Source organism: Mytilus edulis, chromosome 5 (genome assembly GCF_963676685.1).
Source record: "Mytilus edulis chromosome 5, xbMytEdul2.2, whole genome shotgun sequence".
NCBI classification, from domain to species: domain Eukaryota; kingdom Metazoa; phylum Mollusca; class Bivalvia; order Mytilida; family Mytilidae; genus Mytilus; species Mytilus edulis.
The window spans coordinates 92,210,202-92,236,527 of NC_092348.1; the positions used below are offsets into that span (position 1 = coordinate 92,210,202).

General features: G+C 32.0%; 1 protein-coding gene across 8 annotated transcripts in view; it reads right to left on the reverse strand.

Moving 5' to 3' along the window:
- LOC139525545 (serine/threonine-protein kinase SIK3-like) overlaps positions 1–26,326 on the reverse strand; it is a 62,889-nt gene that overhangs the window by 19,190 nt on the left and 17,373 nt on the right. For all 8 annotated transcript variants that reach the window (XM_071320964.1, XM_071320962.1, XM_071320963.1 and 5 more), the window contains exons 5-10: positions 18,006–18,130; positions 13,901–14,024; positions 6,697–6,929; positions 5,351–5,513; positions 4,194–4,306; positions 936–1,254 (exon numbers count right to left, since the gene is read on the reverse strand). In XM_071320964.1, the coding sequence (XP_071177065.1) occupies positions 936–1,254; positions 4,194–4,306; positions 5,351–5,513; positions 6,697–6,929; positions 13,901–14,024; positions 18,006–18,130 (1,077 nt within the window). The remainder of the gene's footprint in view (positions 1–935; positions 1,255–4,193; positions 4,307–5,350; positions 5,514–6,696; positions 6,930–13,900; positions 14,025–18,005; positions 18,131–26,326) is intronic.

Genomic DNA, 26,326 nt, shown 5'->3' on the forward strand with positions numbered 1-26,326 from the left:
ATGACTTAACAAAGTGAACATGCATTGATGTTTTGGTATCTTTGATATACATTATAAGAAAATGTACCATAAATACTGAAATTCAGCTCGAAAAAGTTCGTACGCGTTATGACCTGAGATTTGATTCTTCAATGCAGGTCATGACCTGCATTTTCATCGTCACAGGTTGACAGGTATGCAAATAGTAAAAGTCAGGAATATTACAGTTGTTATCAGTCTGTTTCTATGTATGTTAGAGTTTGTTTGTTTTTTAACAGTTTAGTGTTTTGTGTTTGGTTGTTTTCCTCTTAAATTTGATGTGTAAAGAAAATACATGACAAAAACCTACACAAACGAACAGGTGAAAAATGTTAAGGTAATATACATCATAATATATTCAATTATTTTATTTTGAAAATCTTACACTGAATGCTACTTCAAGTAGGTTATAATTTAAAATCCTATGAATTTACACTAATTCTCTATCAATGAAAATTGATATCCATGAAGTATAGTATTCAAGTTAAAAATTTCAGTAAAAACCAATACCTTTGAGGGATATAACCTTGATCAATGTTTATTTCAACCAATCATTAACCTGTGAATGAGGGATATAACCTTGATCAATGTTTATTTCAACCAATCACTAACCTGTGAATGAGGGATATAACCTTGATCAATGTTTATTTCAACCAATCATTAACCTGTGAATGAGGGATATAACCTTGATCAATGTTTATTTCAACCAATCACTAACCTGTGAATGAGGGATATAACCTTGATCAATGTTTATTTCAACCAATCATTAACCTGTGAATGAGGGATATAACCTTGATCAATGTTTATTTCAACCAATCACTAACCTGTGAATGTTTATTTCAACCAATCACTAACCTGTGAATGTTTATATCAACCAATCACTAACCTGTGAATGTTTATTTCAACCAATCACTAACCTGTGAATGCCGGTGGCTGTAATAAATGTTGTTCACCTATGCCTTGATAATTCTGCATTTGTTCATTCTGTACATACGGCAAATTGGTCTGTGGCAAATTGATATGTGGCAAGAAACTAAATGGCATGAGTAGATTGGGTTGAGGCATTGCAATAATGGGCTGATGATTGGCAAGTTTTAATCGTTCATTTTCTGGAACTTCATGTCGTGTATCACCTACGCCTACTGTATGTCTTCTCATTGCTAGATATCTTGCTAATGCTTCAGGTGATGGCTCCTCTGCCTCAGAATCAGAGTTCTGACTGTTACTGTCTTCAGACTAAAATAGTAATATATTTATCTATTATGGTGGTACCCAACACTTTCACTAAAATTAATTTGGCTCGTTTAATTTTCATAAAATTTTGACAAAGTATTTACTTTGACCCTTTGACAAAAATATAAAAATTTAACAAATTTTGAAGCAAACGTTTTGTCAGAAAAATTACACTGGTTATATAGCAATTTGACAAACACCAATTTTGATCATTGAGAAGCTTAATAGTCCTTTTACAACACAACGTAATTAAAACGTTTAGCTGACTTTACAGAGTAATCTCCCTGTAGTGTAAGGTACCACCTTAATTTCAATTGTTGATCAACCAGCAGAAAAATGTTTAACAATGCCGCTCCTAGTTAGGAGCCTGTAATTCAGCAGTTGTAGCTGTATAGGGTATTTGTTTTATTCTTGTTTATTGTTTTGTACATGAATCACGCTGTGAGTTTTCTCAAAACAACTGTTTAACATTTGTTATTTTTAGGGCCATTTATATCTTGCTATACAGTATGGGTATTACAGTAAGGTGGTACGATGAACTATAGGTGCTAGCCTTATACATGTCTCACTTAGAGAGTAGTCTCATTGGCAATCATACCACATCTCCTTATCTTTATATTAAATCACTTGGAGAGTAGTCTCATTGGCAGTCATACCACATCTCCTTATCTTTATATTAAATCACTTGGAGAGTAGTCTCATTGGCAGTCATACCACATCTCCTTATCTTTATATTAAATCACTTGGAGAGTAGTCTCATTGGCAGTCATACCACATCTCCTTATCTTTATATTAAATCACTTGGAGAGTAGTCTCATTGACAGTCATACCACATCTCCTTATCTTTATATTGTCTCACTTGGAGAGTAGTCTCATTGACAGTCATACCACATCTCCTTATCTTTATATTGTCTCACTTGGAGAGTAGTCTCATTGGCAGTCATACCACATCTCCTTATCTTTATATTAAATCACTTGGAGAGTAGTCTCATTGGCAGTCATACCACATCTCCTTATCTTTATATTAAATCACTTGGAGAGTAGTCTCATTGGCAGTCATACCACATCTCCTTATCTTTATATTGTCTCACTTGGAGAGTAGTCTCATTGACAGTCATACCACATCTCCTTATCTTTATATTGTCTCACTTGGAGAGTAGTCTCATTGACAGTCATACCACATCTCCTTATCTTTATATTGTCTCACTTGGAGAGTAGTCTCATTGACAGTCATACCACATCTCCTTATCTTTATATTGTCTCACTTGGAGAGTAGTCTCATTGGCAGTCATACCACATCTCCTTATCTTTATATTAAATCACTTGGAGAGTAGTCTCATTGGCAGTCATACCACATCTCCTTATCTTTATATTAAATCACTTGGAGAGTAGTCTCATTGGCAGTCATACCACATCTCCTTATCTTTATATTAAATCACTTGGAGAGTAGTCTCATTGGCAGTCATACCACATCTCCTTATCTTTATATTAAATCACTTGGAGAGTAGTCTCATTGGCAGTCATACCACATCTCCTTATCTTTATATTAAATCACTTGGAGAGTAGTCTCATTGGCAGTCATACCACATCTCCTTATCTTTATATTAAATCACTTGGAGAGTAGTCTCATTGGCAGTCATACCACATCTCCTTATCTTTATATTAAATCACTTGGAGAGTAGTCTTATTGGCAGTCATATCACATCTCCTTATCTTTATATTAAATCACTTGGAGAGTAGTCTTATTGGCAGTCATATCACATCTCCTTATCTTTATATTAAATCACTTGGAGAGTAGTCTTATTGGCAGTCATATCACATCTCCTTATCTTTATATTAAATCACTTGGAGAGTAGTCTTATTGGCAATCATACCACATCTCCTTATCTTTATATTGTCTCACTTGGAGAGTAGTCTCATTGGCAGTCATACCACATCTCCTTATCTTTATATTAACTATTGAGATTATAGATATTCTGCATACACATCAGGTTATCAGAATTTCACACACATGAGTTCTAAATCAAACCAAACCCATCACATCACATAATTATCAAACCAAGGACAAATACCTTGAAAAATTTCTTTTCAATAATCAGAATTTTGATGCTAAATGGTACAGTTTGAGCAAACCATGTTATCAACATCTGCTTTACCTTCTCATTTCAAAGGAAAATATAATACTGTGTTAATTCAATGATCTTTTTTTTCAGAGATAAACATTTAAGAAACAAGAATTTGTCCACAGTACATAGATGCCCCATTCGCATTATTATTTTCTATCTACAGTGGACTGTGAAATTGGGATCAAAACTCTAATTTGGCATTAAAATTTGAAAGATTATACCATAGGGAACATGTGAAGTTTCAAGTTGATTGGACTTCAACTTCATTAAAAATCACCTTGACAAAAGCTTTAACCTGAAAAACTTTAACCTGAAGAAGGACAAATGGACGAATGGACAGATGAACGGATGCACAGACTGAAAAAAATATTTCCCATAAATTGGGCATATAAAATTATGTTAATTTTCAATATTTTCATTTTTGTATAGCAAATTTCAATCATAATGAACTCTTTTGGAAAGATTCTTAAAAAGCTAAGTAACCTTATAAATTCAACTTTGCATTTGATACAGTATAATCACATTTATCTGGGAAATTACGATTTTTTTCTTTCAGCCTTATCAAATGGCTTTTTGTAGATCTCAAATTGCTGATTATTTATTGCTGCTTACAGTTCTTATCTGTTGGTTATAATCTTGATATAACTGGCAAAAACATAAAATACATCAAAAAAAGTTATTTAGAACAGTTAATGGTTGGTCATTTTGGACTTATTGTAGGTTTTGTATTGGTGGAAATTTAGTCATTAACAGTTACAACCTAATCATAATTTTTGGAATAATTGGCTAAAAAATGACAATTCGTCAAAATCATACCTCACTAACACAACTATCTTCTGTCCGTGTGTAAAATGGTAGTTGTGCTGGAATGGAGGGAAACGTTGTAGGTTTGGTATCTTTAACATCAGTGGCTGAGAACTCTGGTATCACTAAAATAATTATAATTACAAACATTCTATTATTTAATCAAGTATAAAGTATCAATATCAAACATTAATTGGGAGATAACTGTGTTGTATTTTAAGCTTATCCTGTGAAAAACAAAGATTTTAGTGTTGCAAATTGAGTTTACCTAGCGACGTGTAGCAGAGCTCAGTAATACTGTATACTGATGATGTCAAACATAAACACGAAGACGTTTTTATACCTTTTGTACGCTTCAAATTGGTTTTAACGTTGACAAAAAGAGGATTTTGAGACTCAAAATGTGACTTTCATGTTTATTTTGTAAGATTTCACATACCAAAAAAAATGGAATTCCAAATGGTGGCTTTGGTAGAATGTGGAATTTACCCCTCCAAAATATTTGTCAACGTTCAATGAAAACTACCGTTACAAACATTTTTTGAGGTATAATTATTTGACAAACATTTCTTGGGGTAAATTATTTGACAAACATTTCTTGGGGTAAATTATTTGACAAACATTTCTTGAGGTATAATTATTTGACAAACATTTCTTGGGGTAAATTATTTGACAAACATTTCTTGGGGTAAATTATTTGACAAACATTTCTTGGGGTAAATTATTTGACAAACATTTCTTGGGGTAAATTATTTGACAATTCATTTCTTGAGGTATAATTTTTTGACAAACATTTCTTGGGGTAAATTATTTGACAAACATTTCTTGAGGTATAATTATTTGACAAACATTTCTTGGGGTAAATTATTTGACAAACATTTCTTGGGGTAAATTATTTGACAATTTATGTGTTTTGCCTCACATATTGATTTTCATTATTCATATTAAATTTCTTGTAATTAAGCAGTTATACAGAAAATATGTTTATTTTAACAACTTTTTGGTTGCAACAATTTCAGTATCTTCCTAGATCGTCAATTTGAAATTATTAATAATCTGGAAAATGAAAACCTTCAATTTTTTTCTTTGATACTTTGTTCCTCCTAAATTGTGCAATTTTACAGCCATGAAAACTGTTCTATAAGGTTTTAAAGTATAATGATACATACCTATACCGGTAGTAATACTGGACCGTCTTTCTGTGGACACCACCGCTAATGGCAGATTTTGTGGAACAATCGTCTTTTGTATTGTCTTTGGATGTTTTTTATATTTGTCTTGTAATAAGTGATATATTGCACTATGGTAATCATAAGCCTGCTCTTTCACAGACTGAAATAAAAGTGTCAAAGAAATGAAAACATGAAATGTAACTTTCATATAATGTAAGCATTTAGTTTTTTCTTTATTTCTTTAATTTTTCCTTTTTTTTGATAGGCATAGGTTTTATATATACTTTTAATTCTGTTACATATATGTTTTCATAATCTATCCTCTTAATTAGAAAATTAAAAGAAAAGTTTAACTCTTTGCCAGCTGAAAATACATGTAGTAAGCTAAAATAAACCAAACCCAATTTTTGAATTCCTTCATATATTTTTGTATGATTACATTTATATGTATAGGAGCTATTTTGTTTTAAATACATGTACTACTCTCCAGTATGTTCCTTTTTGACGGGGACAAATTTGGTGGTGTTACATCGTACAAAGTTAATCAAACATTTAGCAAAGAATTCCACTCAAATCAGTGTTAGGGGGCCTTCTAAAACTTGCAGCATGGTTAGAGTTTTTATGGGTTTTTTTATCTGCTTTGAAGCCTCACTTTGACTTTGAAATCAAGACCAGCACTAAAAGTGCCGTTCCTTTGTTTTACTGTATGTTTTTTGTTGTGCATGTACGATTTTTAGTCATGAATTAATACCCCATCCTTTCTTTTCTATCATATTGGCCTACCCTTATTGCTATATGCCTGTTATTACCGGACATCACTGACATTCCATTATAAATCTAACGTCACAAGCAAATGTCTGATGCTTAAAGCAAAAGGCCTTTAAAGGGATTGTTGCATGTCAATAGTTCAAGCAGATTACAAAATAGTTCTATCTAATGAACACTGTAAATTAATAAAATATTGCAACAAATGCAAATATAAATGTGAATAATGAGTTAGGGTAACTATACCAATAAAGAACACATATTCTGATAATTGATACATTTAACTAAAAGGATATTTTCCTAAAATCGCAATATTTTGTCTCACTTATTAGTCCACTTTTCAAAATTGGAAATAATAAATGCAAGCAAAATATCTCAATAAATAGTATATAAGAACAAGACAAAGGTCAACTGTGTTCTGAATTGTCAATTTGGTGATACAATTTCTCACAAGTGACAACTTCAAAATATATCTTGTGTAATGTGTAATTATATAAAATATAAATAGAAACAATTGTAGATGACAATATGTTATGTCCATACACTGTACTTGGACAGAAACAAATGTGTTTTATTACCTTAAAAATTTGTTCTCTATTTAGATCTATACTTTCCATATGAGCTATGATATGTTCATTAAGATTTTCTAAGTCAGGATCAACATCTGATGGACGATTATTTTCTAATATTAAAGCGTCAAAGTCATTATCTTCACCAGCAAGTATCGTCCATTTATGTTTAATAATTTGCTCCATTGTTATTCTTTTGATAGGATCAACAGTTAACATCTGTTTAATTAATTGTTCACATTCTGAAATAATAATCAATAAATTAATTATAATTAAACAAGAATTCAAAATGTCAAAGGTCTGAAATTCATTTTCATATAACAAATTATCATGGCAATGCACAAGGTAGCTTAGGTCTGGTTAGAAAACAGATTCTACATGAGTTAATAGGAATTTTTAAATTTAAACTAATTTCCAATGCCCTTTGTGTTGCACATTTATTTTGTCTATCTAAGGGTAATTCCTAGTGTTTTGTTTTTTTGTTGTTTTTTTTGTTGTTTTTGTTTTTGTTTTTGTTTTTTTTTTGGGGGGGGGGAGGGGGGATGTCTTTAGGAAAAAATAGGCTTAAATTCATTTATCTGTTTTTTAACATCTCAATAGACATGACATACAAGTGTGAAATGTATAGTTCCATTTTGGCTGTCTGTTTTACCATAGTAACCAATGTATCATTTTTCATATGTTAGTCCTCCCGATACGGTTGTGTCTAATAACAAGGCCTTCCACACGTTATTGTTGGTTATTGAACACTGTTATGTATGTAATATCTGTCCTTCTCTACTTATATGTTTGAACTTAATAAATGACAGGTGTTCATTTCTTACATTAGTATTTTAACATAATATCTATTTGTTTTGGCTCTAGCAGAATTACATGACCTTGAACTAACTGAAGTATAAAACTCAATATCAGACACCAAAGCCAACAAAAAGCAGAAGGAAACAAGCCACCAGTGGAACAGAGAGTCTGGAAAACAAGAAACTTTTTGCTATCTGATATACTGTTTCTTGTGAAGTTTTGGTTTATACCATGATTTTTTTTTGTAAATTAATAAACATGATTTTTGTTTTGTAAATTAATAAACATGATTTTTTTTTGTAAATTAATAAACATGATTTACGTGGATTTGTAATTTCACAATTATAAAAAAAAATCCTTTTGAGTTCTTTGGTTAGAGATTAACTGAATTTAACAGTTCTTTAGTTAGAGATTAGTTGAGTTTTACAGAGTTAACAGTTTAAACATATAGATTACTGCTTTTGTAAACCATTAAACCATTATCACTACAAACCGATATCTAATAATGATTGACAGTTAAACTGTATGAGTGATAATGTTTCCAGGATAAAAGTGATGTAAAAAAATTATCTTTCAATCCTTTTACGCAAGCTGTCATGAAAATCAATCAGTTTACATGTGCAACACCTTTTGAAAATGCTTCCTTCTTTAACAAATAACCTTACTAAATTGAACAATAATTCCCAACAGAATAGACAAATATGTTGTATAACTTTTGTGTAATCATCATAGCGGGACAAAAACCACATAATATTTAGCTAACATAATAAATAACATTACAAATAAGACCCTATACTGCGGTATATCAATCTTTACCCACTGTTGCAATATAACTGTTACAATTTCAATTACAGTTTTTATAATATAATCGTTCCTTTTAGTCCTGTAAAATTTCAAATTTATAAAAACTTCAGCATGGAAAATAATTCTATTATATCTGTTCAAAAAACTGCACACCGGGAGACCAAAACTATACAGAGATGTATTAAAATATTATGTAACTTTTAGGAAGCTCAGTAAAATGATAAAACAGCTATATATGTACATAGACCTAACCAGATTAACTGATAATGGATCCCTGTTTACCATTTACAATAATAGGTTATCGATGACAATGTTTCACTTGTTAAGGATGAAATTGTCACCTCTTTCTATAGATTTTCAACATGTTTTTTATTGTCAATCAATACATCAATGGCTTTACATGTGATATATAAAAATAAGAACATGTGATATTATCAGATTATTACATGGCATTTTTCATATCACATGTATTATCATCCCTAGGTTCAATATCAGCCCAAGAGCCGCATGTTGTCTATATATTCAAACTGTGAAGTTATCAAATATGGACGACAATACAATTTTTCCTCAATCCACAAAAAACTGACATCCACAGTATTATTTATTAAAACAATACATAAATATAGCTTCACCAATCTTTTTTTGTTAATGGCATGTTTATTTGAAGGCAGTAATTACAAATTTTAAAGTTTTCAATGTATAAAATCCACAAAATACAACAAATGGGGCAAGCATTCTACAACAAGAACTAATTAGGACGCTGACTGCTCAACCATGTCTCCTAAATGCAGGAAAGAACCACTGAGCTTCTACACAAAACTAGCAATCTCTGTCAATTCTTTAAAATACATCATCCAATCAAAACTGGTGTAACATAAGAATAATCCATCTCATTTAGCCCTGGCTTGTGGTTCACTTAAAGTACACCCTTTTTCTAATTTTAATTCAGAATTAACACAGAACTGGCCATCTTGGATGATGGATCGGCTACAAAGTAACAACACTTGGTCAGCATCTCATCAGGAACATTCATGCTATGTTTGGTTTTATTCCATTCAGTGGTTCTCTAAAAGAAGAAATTTGTATGTATTTCCCATAGGGTACTATGTTAAACTTTAGTCCCCCCACTGGCGGCCATCTAGGACGTTGGATTGGCGTCAAAGTAACAACACTTGGTCAGCATATCATTAGGAACATTCATGCTATGTTTGGTTTCATTCCATTCAGTGGTTCTCTGAAAGAGGACATTTGTATGTATTTCCCATAGGGTACTATGTTAAACCAAGTCCCCTGCCGCCAGTGGCCATCTTGGATGACAGATTGGCTATAAAGTAACAACATTTGGTCAGCATTTCATCAGGAACATTCATGCTATGTTTGGTTTCATTCCATTCAGTGGTTCTCTGAAAGAGGACATTTGTATGTATTTCCCATAGGGTCCTATGTTAAACCAAGTCCCCTGCCGCCAGTGGCCATCTTGGATGACAGATTGGCTATAAAGTAACAACATTTGGTCAGCATATCATTAGGAACATTCATGCTATGTTTGGTTTCATTCCATTCAGTGGTTCTCTGAAAGAGGACATTTGTATGTATTTCCCATAGGGTCCTATGTTAAACCAAGTCCCCTGCCGCCAGTGGCCATCTTGGATGACAGATTGGCTATAAAGTAACAACATTTGGTCAGCATTTCATCAGGAACATTCATGCTATGTTTGGTTTCATTCCATTCAGTGGTTCTCTGAAAGAGGACATTTGTATGTATTTCCCATAGGGTCCTATGTTAAACCAAGTCCCCTGCCGCCAGTGGCCATCTTGGATGACAGATTGGCTATAAAGTAACAACATTTGGTCAGCATTTCATCAGGAACATTCATGCTATGTTTGGTTTCATTCCATTCAGTGGTTCTCTGAAAGAGGACATTTGTATGTATTTCCCATAGGGTCCTATGTTAAACCAAGTCCCCTGCCGCCAGTGGCCATCTTTGATGATGGATCGTCTACAAAGTCACAACACTTGGTTAGCACCTCATAAGGAACATTCATACTATGTTTGGTTTCATTCCATTCAGTGGTTCTCTAAAAGAAGTCATTTGTATGCAGTTCCCATAGGGTCCTATGTTAAACTAAGTTCCCCGCTGACGGCCATCTTGGATGATGGATCGGCTACAAAGTAACAACACTTGGTCAGCACCTCATAAGGATCAATCATGCCATGTTTGGTTTCATTCCATTCAGTGGTTCTCTAGAAGAAGGTCCAAATGTAAAAAGTTCATGCAGACGACGACGGACGACGGACGCCAAGTGATGAGAAAAGCTCACTTGGCCCTTTGAGCCAGGTGAGCTAAAAAGACTGACACAATTCTGGAATAGAGGAGTTAAAATAATTCTCCCACTTATCAATGTGGCATCAGTCAAACAAAGATAAGGTATTTCTTATCTTAAGATGAAAATTGTAAATAACAAATTGTCTTGTCCATGTTCTTTGTTAGTCTTATATTTTGCTTCAAGCAGACATGCAATTTTAAAATTTGATATCAGGAATTAAATCTTTATGAAACATTTTATCTGGAAGCATAAAGAAATGTGTGAGTATCTAGATCAGTAAATATTTGACTTATTTACTGCATATGAATGCTATAATGTCATTCCATTATATCTCTGTCCTTGAAAACTTGCACATCATCCAGATCAATAGAAAACATGACGTCTGTTTGCTGTTCATTGTTGCAGTTAAGATTTTAACATTTTCTAACTTTTTAGTCTGTTATTCAGTACAACAGTGCACAATATATGCAAACAGATTATTTTGTTTATTGACAAATCAAAATTATCATTCATAGTCTGAGAACATCTTGTTGGAGATCAGATATCTTATCAATAGATGCAGATAGCATTTTTCCAAAGAAATAGGTGATATAAAATCATTCTTTTGCATTATTTTTCAATTAATCAATTTTTTTTAATAATTGATTAAAGTCTGCCTTAATCATAAAATTATTGTAAAATTAAGTCAAACCTAACCCCTTTATGAGTATTACAATTTTGTATTTATTTTTTTATTATTGCTTTATTCTTTTTGTCTGTTTTTGTTTGTTTGTTCTTTCAACTGAAGGTCTATGTATATAGGTTGTGAGAGCTCAACTGCCATCCAATAAACATATTAATTAAAATTTCCTCTTTTTTCTGTTTACAAAAACTAATGTATACTACAGCATCTATTTAAGATTTAGCTAATGTTAGAAAACATAATTGTGTCATTTTCTATGATTTCATCATAAGTTAGAAATCTATCTATCTATCTGTTTAAAGAACTATTATGGTTGAGCAATGAAGACCAGATGTAGGATGATTTCTTATATGAAATGCCATATATGTTACAACTGTTATGTAATTTTATTGTGAATGTGTTAATTCTATGCAAGAATTTCAGATTACATACTGGTATTTACTATATAAAATACTGTTTGACACTGACCCATAGCTGAGATTTCAAAAAGTCCTATTTATGTTTTTAATTTTTTCCCCATTTCATATCCAATTTCATATTGTAAAATTTTATATCAAACATCCAAAATTTTAAATGTAGACAAAAACCAGATGCTCCGCAGGGCGTAGCTTTATACGACAGCAGAGGTTGAACCCTGAACGGTTGGGGCAAGTATGGACACAACATTCAAGCTGGATTCAGCTCTAAATTTGGATTGTGATTAAATAGTTGACACAGCATTGGTTTCTGACACAGAATGAATGTGTTCTAATGAACTTAAAATTTTTGTTTTCTCTTAGAGCAATTCACTATGCTGTTGAATATTAATCCTCTCAAAAAAATGTTTGAAGAAATTTTCTTTTTTATTTATGAAATTTCAAATGAGAAAAATTGAACCCAATTTTTTTAATCACATCCCCCTTTCCCTTATTCCAAAACTAATCTCAATTAAAATTTCTAATGGAGTTTGCAACAATAACTACTCATTTAAATACATCATAAAATATTAAGATGTAAAAAAACTGCTTGTTATCACTGAATGGTAAAGATTATTTTAATTTATCAGTTGGCAGTAAAAAGTGAATATATATTGTATATTGTATATAACAAAGATTTAAGTTGATTCTGGACAAAGAAAGATAACTCCAATTAAAAAAAAATCTTGCTATTGCACAATATTTTGCAATTAGATATTTCTTGCTTACTATTCTGGACAAAGAAAGATAACTCTAATTAAAAAAAAATTTGCTATTTCACAATATTGTGCAATTAGATATTTCTTGCCATTGCGCAATACTGTGCAATTGAAAAGACTTGCTATTGCACAATACTTAATATAATAATTTTAGATCCTGATTTGGACCAACTTGAAAACTGGGCCCATAATAAAAAATCTAAGTACATTTTTGGATTCAGCATATCAAAGAACCCCAAGATTTCAATTTTTGTTAAAATCAGACTAAGTTTAATTTTTGACCCTTTGGACTTTAGTGTAGACCAATTTGAAGACAGGACCAAAAATGAAGAATCTACATACACAGTTAGATTTGGTATATCAAAGAACCCCATTTATTCAATTTTTGATGAAATCAAACAAAGTTTAATTTTGGACCCCGATTTGGACCAACTTGAAAACTGGGCCAATAATCAAGAATCTAAGTACATTTTTAGATTCAGCATATCAAAGAACCTAACTGATTCATTTTTTGTCAAAATCAAACTAAGTTTAATTTTGGACCCTTTGGACCTTAATGTAGACCAATTTGAAAACGGGACCAAAAGTTAAGAATTTACATACACAGTCATGACAGTTAGATTCGGCATATCAAAGAACCCCAATTATTCAATTTTGATGAAATCAAACAAAGTTTAATTTTGGACCCTTTGGGCCCCTTATTATGTTGGGACCAAAACTCCCAAAATCAATACCAACCTTCCTTTTATGGTCATAAACCTTGTGTTTAAATTTCATAGATTTCTATTTACTTATAGTAACGTTATGGTGCGAAAACCAAGAAAAATGCTTATTTGGGTCCCTTTTTGGCCCCTAATTCCTAAACTGTTGGGACCTAAACTCCCAAAATCAATACCAACCTTCCTTTTGTAGTCATTAACATTGTGTTTAAATTTCATTGATTTCTATTTACTTAAACTAAAGTTATTGTACGAAAACCAAGAATAATGCTTATTTGGGCCCTTTTTTGGCCCCTAATTCCTAAACTGTTGAAACCAAAACTCCCAAAATCAATCCCAACCGTTCTTTTGTGGTCATAAACCTTGTGTCAAAATTTCATAGATTTCTATTAACTTAAACTAAAGTTATAGTGCGAAAACCAAGAAAATGCTTATTTGGGCCCTTTTTGGCCCATAATTCCTAAAATGTTGGGACCAAAACTCCCAAAATCAATACCAACCTTCCTTTTGTGGTCATAAACCTTGTGTTAAAATTTCATAGATTTCCATTCACTTTTACTAAAGTTAGAGTGCGAAAACTAAAAGTATTCGGACGACGACGCCAACGTGATAGCAATATACGACGAAAATTTTTTCAAATTTTGCGGTCGTATAAAAATGGTACTCTAAATTTACCTGTAGACATGAAAAATGGTACTTTAAATTTACCTGTAGACATGAAAAATGGTACTCTAAATTTGCCACTTAAGACACGACTCCGTAGACTCTGTAATGTACTGCCATCAAATGGAAGAGCACCACACACTAACACATATAATACTACACCCAAACTCTGAAAATAACACAATATAAATAACAATTATTATTCTGAAAATCAAATGGAAGAGCACCACACACTAACACAATGTATGGACACAAAATTCAAGCTTGATACAGCTCTGAATTCGGATTGTGATTAAATAGTTGACACAGCATCGGTTTCTGACACAGAATGAATGTGGTCTAATGAACTTAAAATTTATTTTTTTTGCTATTGAGCATTACACTATGCTGTCGAATATTAATCCCCTCAAAAAAAAATATTTGTAAAAAAAATTCCTTTAAATTTCTGAAATCTGACATGAGAAAAATTTTACACCCTAACCCCCCCCCCCCCCCCACACATTTTTTTCCCCTCCTAGTTTCCTTATTAAAAAATAATATTAATTCAAATTTCTAATGGAGTTGGCAACAATAACTACTCATTTTTAAAAGTACATCATAAAATATTAAAATATAAAATGACATATATACTGTGAAAGTACTTTAATTTGTGGGTATCAATTTTCGTGGTTTGAGCAATATTTACATGTTCGTGGGTTTTTAAATTCGTGGATTTTAGTTTTCTAAAAAAAATAAAATTGAAAAATTGAAGCCTTTAGAAACAAGGGTTACAAATAGTCTAGATTGAAGGAAATTGCAAAGTAAACATTGTAAATCGTAGTGATAACACTAATTAACCCATGATAAAGTGATCAACAGATTAAAGACCATCAAAGGTGTTAATTAGGCCATTAACATGTCACCTAAAGAAAACAGTAACATAAACAAATGCTATGAATTGCCAAATAATTCTTATCAAAATCAAGACCAGCATAATTTTTTTATTTCTTCTATGTACGAGAACTATGAGGATATAAAATGAACACTTTATCATACTAGCATATCAATACCAGAAATCTGACTTCCATTGATCAAAAACAAAAGTTGAACATTTTAGGTTATTAAAGATTAAATGGGTATAATCCTGCATGCGGTTGTAGTTCTGTGACTGCTATTAAAGTATTCTCAGAGTTGGTGCTATTCAATATCTTCTCTTAGACTAGATCATACATGTCATATCAGTAGTCAAACCTACCGATTGGAATCTTTCCAGGTCTTGATTTAGACAATGGTTATTTTATTTCGTTGGACACTTAAATTTGTGGATAAAGTCATCCACGAAAACCACGAAAATTGGTACCCCACGAATAAAAGTACTTTCACAGTATGCATACAGTCATGGTAAAAATTAATATTAATAAACAGTAACTTCTAAATATAAATTTACAGCTAATCATCTCAAGACAATCATCATTTCTTAATACACAATTTTCAAGCAATGTAAAGGGGTAATCAAGTAGCAGTGTTCTTTAAAATTTCATTGAATTACCTCCCCTACACTGCTTTTGAATTTAACCAGAAAAGCCCTTGTTTCCCCCCTTTTTTGTCCATAATTGCTTGATGATTTGAACCATACCCCTCCCCCCTAGCCATCTCTTTGAAGTATGAAAACTTGTGGTATAATTTCAGAGAGATTTATACACTTAAACACAAGTTATTGACTGAAAACTAAAAAAAAAATCTTATTTTGGCCCCTTTTTTGGACCCTAATTCCTACACATTTGGGACCATAACCCCCAAAATCAATCCAAACCTTCTACCTGTGGTATTAAACATTGTGGTACAATTTCAGAGAAATTGAAATGCTTATACACCAGTTGATATCCTGAAAGTAGAAAAATGCTTGCTTTGGGCCCTTATTCCAAAACAGTAAGAACCATCATCCCCAAAATCAATCTCAACCTTCCTTTTGAGGTATTGAACCTTTTTATTAAATTTTATTGAGATCCATTCACTTTTTTTTTTAAACTTAAGTTATTGTCCGGACACCAAATGTGTCTTCGGACGATGAAGCAGACGACATCATACCATTTTTGCGGTCGTATAAAAACCACAAAATATATATATATATAACAATCCTTTTTCAGTAAGTTGAATTACATTAACAAAAAAAACTTTAACCTGAAACTCCCACTTTCATTTTCTATGTTCAGTGGACCGTGAAATTGGGGTCAAAAGTCTAATTTGGCTTTAAAATTAGAAAGATCATATCATAAGCAACAAGTGTACTAAGTTTCAAGTTGATTGGACTTCAGCTTCATCAAAAACTACCTCGACCAAAAACTTTAACCTGAAACTCCCACTTTCATTTTCTATGTTCAGTGGACCATGAAATTGGGGTCAAAAGTCTAATTTGGCTTTAAAATTAGAAAGATCATATCATAAGCAACAAGTGTACTAAGTTTCAAGTTGATTGGACTTCAGCTTCATCAAAAACTACCTTGACCAAAAACTTTAACCTGAATGGACGGACGGACGGACGGACGCACAGACGAACGGAGGCACAGACCAGAAAACATAATGCCCCTCTACTATCGTAGGTGGGGCATAACAACTTGTACCAATAAATAAATTTCAAGACTTTTCCAGATGGCATTGGTTGGTGAAACAGCTTCTACTGTAAATGATTCTGTAGATTATACATTGTAGGAAACACCTTGTCAACTATCAAAGTAACAAATGTTGACAATAGTTAGCTTACTTGATGTACTGCTCAAACCTGGTTTAATTCACCAAACACCAAAAGGAGAGATTTAAAGTGAGAGTCCCTACAATCTGTGAGACATCAAAGTATTTATCTTTAAAAAAAAAAAAACTTTTCTCTGCCCCAAGAGAAATGGTAGTCATAAAGATTTTAATTCTCTTTCAAAATAAAATTTAATAAAATTTTTGAGTTGTGACTGTTGTCATTTTTAATACTCCTATAATCCCATGATAGGACATAAGTCTGTGCCAAGTCATCAATGATACAATTAACTGACTGCAGATAACACCAATACATCAAAAGATCAATTCAAGTTTAAATAAGTTTTGTTAGAAAGAAGCTGCATATTTCTTCTGCAGAAACTGTCCTGAATGTGCATGAAATTATTAACACTGGGTTATTACGCAAGCAACAAATGAATAAATTCTCTGCAAGAAACAACCTTCAACAACTATGTCAAAGAAACAGTTGGTGTTTTTAAACTATATACCTTTTAGGACCAAAAGTTTTCCCCAAAAGATACCTAAATGTGTCAAAATATATTTCTTTCAATTTTCACTACCCCTAACTATTCTAATTTTCAAGGGCTAAGGCTATTTTTTTTAAAGACTGCAGAAACCAAATCAGTTTTAAAATTTCATGAAAAAATGTAGTGAAAAGGTATTATACCTTTCAATTGATTGTGCATTGTGCATAATTTTTTTTTTTTTTTTTAATATTTCAATATGCAAAGAATCATAACCAAAGAACCATGTTGTATTAACTTCTAATGCCTTCTTAAATTTGGTATTAAATTGCAACCATAATGGAATTGGTTAGAAATGGCACAATGGGAGTGTCCCCGTAAATAAGTTTGATAAACTTCAATATACTTGTCGACAAATCTCAATGCGTTTATCACATATATGGTTTCTCCAGACAAAAGTGAAGTTTTTTTCAATCAAATTTTGTATGACTTTGACTGGTCACAAGAACATATAACAACTACATTTAATCTGGTTTATCCACACATGTCAAGGTCGTTTATCCACACATGTTAAGGTCGTTTATCCACACATGTCAAGGTCAATAATGTTCATGAACAAACAATGATACTTACATGACTTATACAATATGTAATCACCTTCCTGATAGTTATATAACACGGTATCTAACTGACCAGAAAAAAACCTCATTTCTGTACTAAAACTGTTTCTTCAATTCTTTTCTCATGTTTTTTAAAGACAAAAAAGCATATCTGATGTCCTTTTTTCTGTGTACTTTTTGATGTCAGTACATTTATTCAACCAGCTTTTTCTGAACAGAAAAATTTTTATTGTAAGTTTTTAACATGAAAAATGTAATTTTAATTCCTTTTGACCATAAGCATGATAAGTAAGAAAATTGGAGATTAAATGAATGAATTACCCATATATCCACTTTAGGAGCACTGTATTCTTTCCCTTCAAAGAGCTCTGGAGCTGCATATGGTGGACTACCACACCAAGTCTTTAAACAACAATTGTTGTTATAGTAATTACTGAAACCAAAATCTGAAACAAAAAATACACCAAGTCTTTAAACAACAATTCTGATTATAGTAACTACTGAAACCAAAATCTGAAACGAAAAATCCACCAAGTCTTTAAACAACAATTCTGATTAAAGTAATTACTGAAACCAAAATCTGAAAGAAAAATACAAACATTTTAATAATAAAACTTCCATGATATAGCGACTCTTAAGGGATCCGTAAGGATTGAGATTTTGTACATTTTAAAGTGGCTGTAGGGATTGACATTTCGTACACCATAAAGTGGCTGCAAGGTACAAGATTTTGTATATTTTAAAGTGGCTGCAAGGTACAAGATTTTGTACATTTTAAAGTGGCTGCAAGGTACAAGATTTTGTACATTTTAAAGTGGCTGCAAGGTACAAGATTTTGTACATTTTAAAGTGGCTGTAAGGTGTGAGATTTTGTATATCACAAAGTGGCTGCAAGGTATGAGATTATGTACATTTTAAAGTGGCTGTAAGGTGTGAGATTTTGTACATTTTAAAGTGGCTGTAAGGTATGAAATTTTGTACATCACAAAGTGGCTGTAAAGTATGAGATTTCGACATCACAAAGTGGCTGTAAGGTATGAGATTTTGTACATTTTAAAGTGGCTGTAAGGTTCAAGATTTTGCCCCTTACAAAATGGCTATAAGGTATTAGATTTTTACCACCTTAAAGCGGCTGCAATGTATAAAATTTTGTATGTCTAGATCTTATAAAAGCCTTAGCACTTAGCTATATAGGTCCTTAAATAGTTCCAAAATATCATTAGGGCCTAAGAGCTATGGTTCCACAGCTAATAATACCTGTAAGGAATTAGATTTTGTATATCTTCTTATGCCTGTAATGTATGAAATGTTACGCATCTTAAAATGTCTTTTTTTATAATTCAATGGATATTTAAATCAGCTAAGGTAGAACAGTATAGTTATGTGATTCTGTAAAACGTCTGCACCTAAAACCTGTTGCAAACTCCTATTTTTTATAATGATTAAGACAAGTATACATGTACATGTATGACCATGAACTGCATTACAACCTTCTGATTTCACCGAGAAAAATAAAAGATTACGTAAAGGAAGTATTTTTTTCACCAGTACGAAAAACTAAGCTGTACTTTAAACTTATTATTTAAAGAAGGTTTGACCCTATAAAACATAAAACAATAAAAAGCAGATTTACGGAATGTAATGTATTTAATAATACATGTAGACACGCCACATAAAATCATAATGCTTTATTATATATATTGTTCAATAGTCTTTTGAATGTGAGCCAACGTGAATGTCATTTCCTTAACCATAGTTTATTTTTTATTGATATAGCTTAAATTGTATCATCAATCTGTCACAGTTCCTCACAAAGTATAGGATATAAAATTCAATGTCAACACGGGGTAGAATTACTCCAGACAATTACTTGAGAGAATTACCGATTCCTCAGAGTTTCCCCACAATGTGGTTTTGTATAGTCATAAGATCTGTGTCAACACGATTTTCTAATGAAATCATTGCACTGTAGTACATTTATCCCTGACCTGGTTGTGGAATCAATACTACGATTGTCTGAGAACCTTGACTGATATTTACTGTCAAAACAAATCCATGATCCTTTCATTGTTTAATACAGGCCACAGCTATAGAGAATGCATCTGTGCTTACAAAAGCTATGATTATTAATTGCATATTTACTCAGTATTATCTTTCTTTATTATAACTGACTTTTTAATGGGAAAATAAATTTAACACTGTAGAACAGGTAAATGAAAAGAAAACAATTTTTTTTATTACAATGGTTTTTAAAAGTTGTTTAGCACTTGTGAACTTATTTTATAAGACTGACCTAGAATTTCAACATGTTATGCATATTTGATTAATTTTATAACACACATCTTTTCTTCAGACTATAATCTACTGCTCTAAATGCACCAGTTTCCTTTGAAGATAACTAGATGCAGATTTGACAAAGAATCTTTACACATATGTAACAAATTGTGTGCAGATGTTTATTACAAGGTTAGGGTCAACACTTTTGTTCCAGACAATTACTTTACATTTTAATGTATCAAAACACATTATTTTCATACTTCACATTTATTGCTATACATTTGTAAAACATATGTGAAGTGCATAAAGCATATAGTTAATTTTGGGTCATTGGGTAAGGATCAATATGTAAAACAAGATTATTTAGTGAAATACTGATTTTCTTTGATTTCTTGGGTAACCATATTATTTGTGAAATACCAATTTTTTGTTGATTTCTAGGGTAAAAGGTAACCATATTTAAAATGTTCAACTAAACAGAATCTTTTCATAGGTATATATCCAAATTTTGTTAAAACCATGAAAATAAAAATCCACCAAATTAATTTCACGAAAAATTGGTACCCACAAAAATGGATGAATCTGTAATATGAACATGAATATAATACCAGACAATTTATTCACAACCAAAACTTCAGTTATCAGTTCTGATTTAATGCTTGAAAAAAACTTCTGCTCAACAAATACATGTACACCAATCTAAATTAAAAAACATTCTTAGGAAAAATGTCATATATACACCAAACATTTTATGAACTTTTTTAAAGGGGCACTAGCTGTCAAATTCATGTTCACCGATTTCAATCAAATTCTCATATTAGATTTATTATAATGTAAAACATTTATCCAAACTTTTAAAAGTTTAAAATAAACAATTAACAGGGCACGGGCATGAAAATGCGTAACTTCATTTCGGATGTAATTTAGTCTAAATGCTATCTAATTAATTATCGAGTTGACCTCTAAATCATCCGATGACCATATAAGCGATGTAAACATAAATAGATATATATATAGATTAAGCAAACTTGTGCTGTTGGATTATTCTAGGTCTATTTAATTTCATATTATAGATGAATAATAAATGTTTATCATTGTTTTTACCTTTATAAGAATGATTTTTTTGTTGATCGAATCAGTCAATCAAATGATTTACCTTTGTTACACTTTCCTGTTGACATTCTTTTCCTTTGAATAACTTTACACATACAATTCACTTGTTATCCCTCTCAAGCTAAGTAATTAAATTGAAGTTCACATGAATACGGATTCAATGAGGTCGAATTATTCACTTGCAAGTGAATAAATCATTTTCAATTGTTTATAAGCTTATTTTGGCAAAATTAAACCATACTATCTGCTAAAAGCGAATTATTATTCCACTGTTTGCATTTTATTATTGATTGAGACAAAAAAATAATACATTAGATTTGTTTATATATTTCGTAGCTAGTGCCCCTTTAAGATGGGCAATTGTTTATCAATGGCATGCCAAATTCATCTTCACCAATGGCATAAAAGGAATGAGCCAATCACGAAGGCCTAAATTTGGCCCTTAGATTTTCATATTTTAAATCAGGCAAAAATATACCACATTTCACATAGAAATAGTTGTGATAATATTTTTGATAGAAAATAACTTCTTTTTGGCACCTCACAAATAATAAATGACAAAGCTTTGACATCTTAGTTATGTATTATTCATATTGTAACGTCAGTCTAGGTTCAATTTTTCCACAACTTGTATCCCAAAAATGCTCAAATTCATAGATATTAAAGTTTTATTCTGCTAGATCTTGTCAATCGTAGGGTTGTTTTATCCGACTAACTAACTTGATACAGAAAATGTTATTAACTTTTAAACAACTGTGGTCTGTCATTTTCGAACTGTTTATATTGGAATTAGTTAAAAAGTCAAAGTTGAAATCATAAATAAGTGTTCCGAGAAAATTGTTTTCGAAAATCTAATTTGTTCATAGTTCTTTTATGTGATTAACTTGATTTTAATAATTTCGGACCTTCCCTTATCTGATCACCAGCATGGCAAAAGGTATTATACTCCCAAAGGTATTGTGAGGTGACACGTCCAGGTATTCAAGCGATTTCCTGTCAGACTTGCAAGTTCATGCATGGTTTCACTGCTCAGTTCTGAGGGTATTGAGGAGTGTACACGGCTGATAACTTGCAACTTTCTATTTTGAATGGTCTTGCGTGTCCGAAAGTGATATACTAGTCATTACTAAACACATACGCTTGTTTATAAATAACATTTCTGGTGTTAAGAATATTATTTATAAAAATCTAAATAATACCCCCCAAAAAATGTAGAAAAATGATAAAATAAAAATCTATTTACATATTTTTTCCAAAGGTAAATTTGGGAAAATGTGAGTACAAAAACTAGAGGCTCTAAAGAGCCTGTGTCGCTCACCTTGGTCTATGTGCATATTAAACAAAGGACACAAATGGATTCATGACAAAATTGTATTTTGGTGATGGTGATGTGTTTGAAGTTCTTACTTTACTGAACGATTTTGCTTCTTACAATTATATCTATAATGAACTTTGCCCATTAGTAACAGAGAACTATATTTGGTAAAAATTTACATAAATTTACCAAATTAATGAAAATTGTTAAAAATTGACTATAAAGGGCAATAACTCCTTAAGGGGTCAATTGACCATTTAGGTCATGTTGACTTATTTGTAGATCTTACTTTGCTGAACATTATTGCTGTTTACAGTTTATCGCTATCTATAATAGTATTCAAGATAACCAAAAACGGCAAAATTTCTTTAAAAATTACCAATTGGAGGGCAGCAACCCAACAACCAGTTGTCCAATTCATCTGAAAAATTCAGGGCAGATAGATATTGACTTGATTAACAATTTAACTTCTTGTCAGATTTGCTCTAGATGCTTTGAATTCATAGTTATAAGCCAAAAACTGCATTTTACCCCTATGTTCTATTTTTAGCCGTGGCGGCCATCTTGGTTGAATGGCCAGGTCATCGAACACATTTTTCAAACTAGATACCCCAAAGATGATTGTGGCCTAGTAGTTTCAGTGGAGATTTTGTAAAAGATTACTTAGATTTATGAAAAATGGTTAAAGATTGACTATAAAGGGCAATAACTCCTAAAGGGGTCAACTGACCATTTTGGTCATGTTGACTTATTTGTAGATCTTACTTTGCTGAACATTATTGCTGTTTACAATTTATCTCTATCTATAATAATATTCAAGATAATAACCAAAAACAGCAAAATTTCCTCAAAATTACCAATTCAGGGGCAGCAACCCAACAACCGATTGACCGATTCATCTGAAAATTTCAGGGCAGATAGATCTTGACCTGATAAACATTTTTATCCCGCCAGATTTCCTCAAAATGCTTTGGTTTTTGAGTTATAAGCCAAAAACTGCATTTTACCCCTTTGTTCTATTTTTAGCCGTGGCGGCCATCTTGGTTGGTTGACCAGGTCACGCCACACATTTTTTAAACTAGATACCCCAAAGATGATTGTCGCCAAGTTTGGATTAATTTGGCCCAGTAGTTTCAGAGGAGAAGATTTTTGTAAAAGATTACTTTAATTAACGAAAAATGGTTAAAAATTGACTATAAAGGGCAATAACTCCTAAACGGGTCAACTGACCATTTTGGTCATGTTGACTTATTTGTAGATCTTACTTGCTGAACATTATTGCTGTTTACAGTTTATCTCTATCTATAATAATATTCAAGATAATAACCAAAAACAGCAAAATTTTCTCAAAATTACCAATTCAGGGGCAGCAACCCAACAACCGATTGACCGATTCATCTGAAAATTTCAGGGCAGATAGATCTTGACCTGATAAACATTTTTACCCCTGTCAGATTTGCTCTAAATGCTTTGGTTTTTGAGTTATAAGCCAAAAACTGCATTTTACCCCTATGTTCTATTTTTAGCCGTGGCGGCCATCTTGGTTGGTTGACCAGGTCACGTCACACATTTTTTAAACTAGATACCCCAATGATGATTGTGGCCAAGTTTGGTTTGATTTGGCCCAGTAGTTTCAGAGGAGAAGATTTTTGAAAAAGTTAACGACGACGGACGACGACGGACGACGGACGCCAAGTGATGAGAAAAGCTCACTTGGCCCTTCGGGCCAGGTGAGCTAAAAATGTATATACTTTGAAAGACATACCATTGGAATATACCAGAAATATTTAAAAAAAAAAAAATTTACTCACTTGTGGACCCTTTGTTTATACGCCTGGATAGAAAGTTACGGAACTATAGCGCAATTTCAAATATATACATTGTACATGTATATATTGAATATAAGTAAGAAACATACATTTTGAGTGAATTAGGGTAAAAGTTTTGTAAATAGCCAAGTCCACGTATGCCACCAGTATGTAATCATCGAATGTCCATAGACTATTGTATACCAAAAGAAGAAGAAGAGAACAATTTTGATTTAAAAACAGGTCGATTGACGAAGTTATGAACATAGTAAAAATTCAATTAGATTGTTCTCCAATAAAGGAAGAAATTCGTCATCACCACAATTGTTCTGACATGCATGTAATATATATGCAACTGGACGTACACTAATTATCCCTAAGGGATGTGAATATTTTCCAGGAAAACTATTGTGTATCAAAGTTTCAAATCAATTTCAGGATTTATTTTCTTTCTTGATATTTAATAACAGAAATTTAAAGACTAATCTGCTTGTCTGTTTAAGGGGTTTTCTTGACAGTTAAAACAGGCTTATAATTACATTCAGAAATTGGGAAAGATGACATTAAATTCGTTGTCTTTTTTTTAAAACATTGAGGTAAAATAGCTAAAGTATAATACATTGCGAGACAAAGACTATTTTAATAAGGACATTCCCGATTATAAAATTGAGAAAGGAAATGGTGAATATGTCAAAGCGACAACCACCCGACCATAGAGCAAACAACAGCCGAAGGCAACCAATGGGTCTTCAATGTAGCGAGAATTCCCGCACCCGTAGGTGTCCTTCAGCTGGCCCCTAAAATATGCATAATAGTACAGTGATAATGGACGTCATACTAAACTCCGAATTATACACAAGAAACTAAAATTTAAAATCATACAAGACTAACAAAGGCCAGAGGCTCCTGACTTGGGACAGGCGCAAAATTGCGGCGGGGTTAAACATGTTTATGAGATCTCAACCCTCCCCCTATACCTCTAGCCAATGTAGAAAAGTAAAAGAATAACAATACGCACATTAAAATTCAGTTCAAGAGAAGTCCGAGTCTGATGTCAAAAGATGTAACAAAAGAAAATAAATAAAATGACAATAATACATAAATAACAACAGACTACTAGCAGTTAACTGACATGCCAGCTCCAGACCTCAATTAAACTGATTGAAAGATTATGTCTTCATCATATGAATATCAGGTACAATCCCTCCCGTTAGGGGTTTAGTATCATACTATCATAAAATATATGAGAAGAACATAACCCGTGTCATGCCAACAACTGTTTTTTTAGAAATAAATGTGTTTAGTGCCGATGCAAAGACCCTATCAGTGAATCAATGTTAAAGCCAAAATATGCAATCTTTAATGACCTGACAACAGTATCGTAACTATATCCCCTTTTAATAAGTCTATTTAAAGGTGATGTATAAATTCTGTTGATGTTTTTCACACTTGAAAAGAATATCTGTTCTTAATTTTTCAATTCCATTCCAAGAAAATCATTAAAGGAGTAGGTCCAGTAAGACCCCTTTTTGGCCCCAAAATATAGCAGTTTTACAAAATTGTTAAAATGTAAACTTTTAGTCATTTATTGGATAGTAGAAAGGTTCTGTTATATAAATATGGGCTCTTTTTGACAATACAATGCACATATATTGAGAACTAGCACCCTTAATTCATGCTAAATTACTGAAATCTTCACAATTCCAGCATTTTAGTTAAATTTTAGACGGTTTCCGTGTAAAACGAGGTGGCCGCATTCGTGTTCATCCAAAATATTGAAATGGAAGTTGTATTTGATGATAATACATAACATATATAAAAATTGAGGATGAACACGGATGCGGCCACTTTCGTTTTTGACAAAAACCATCTGAAAAGTGACATTTTTTCGCATATTTGGTAGATTTCTCATATTTGAGCCTGAATCAGATCGTTTTTAATGACTAAATAAGTTAAAATCTTTCACATAAATTAATTGCATCATATGAAATTGAAACTTAAGTGTTTAAAAAGTGGTCAAGATCTTTCGTCAGATGAAACTGAAATTTGAGGCCAAAATCGGTCCTTTCTTGTCAAATTTTTAAACATTGTTTTTTTTTCAAATAGCTGAAGTATTTGTGCGTTGTGAG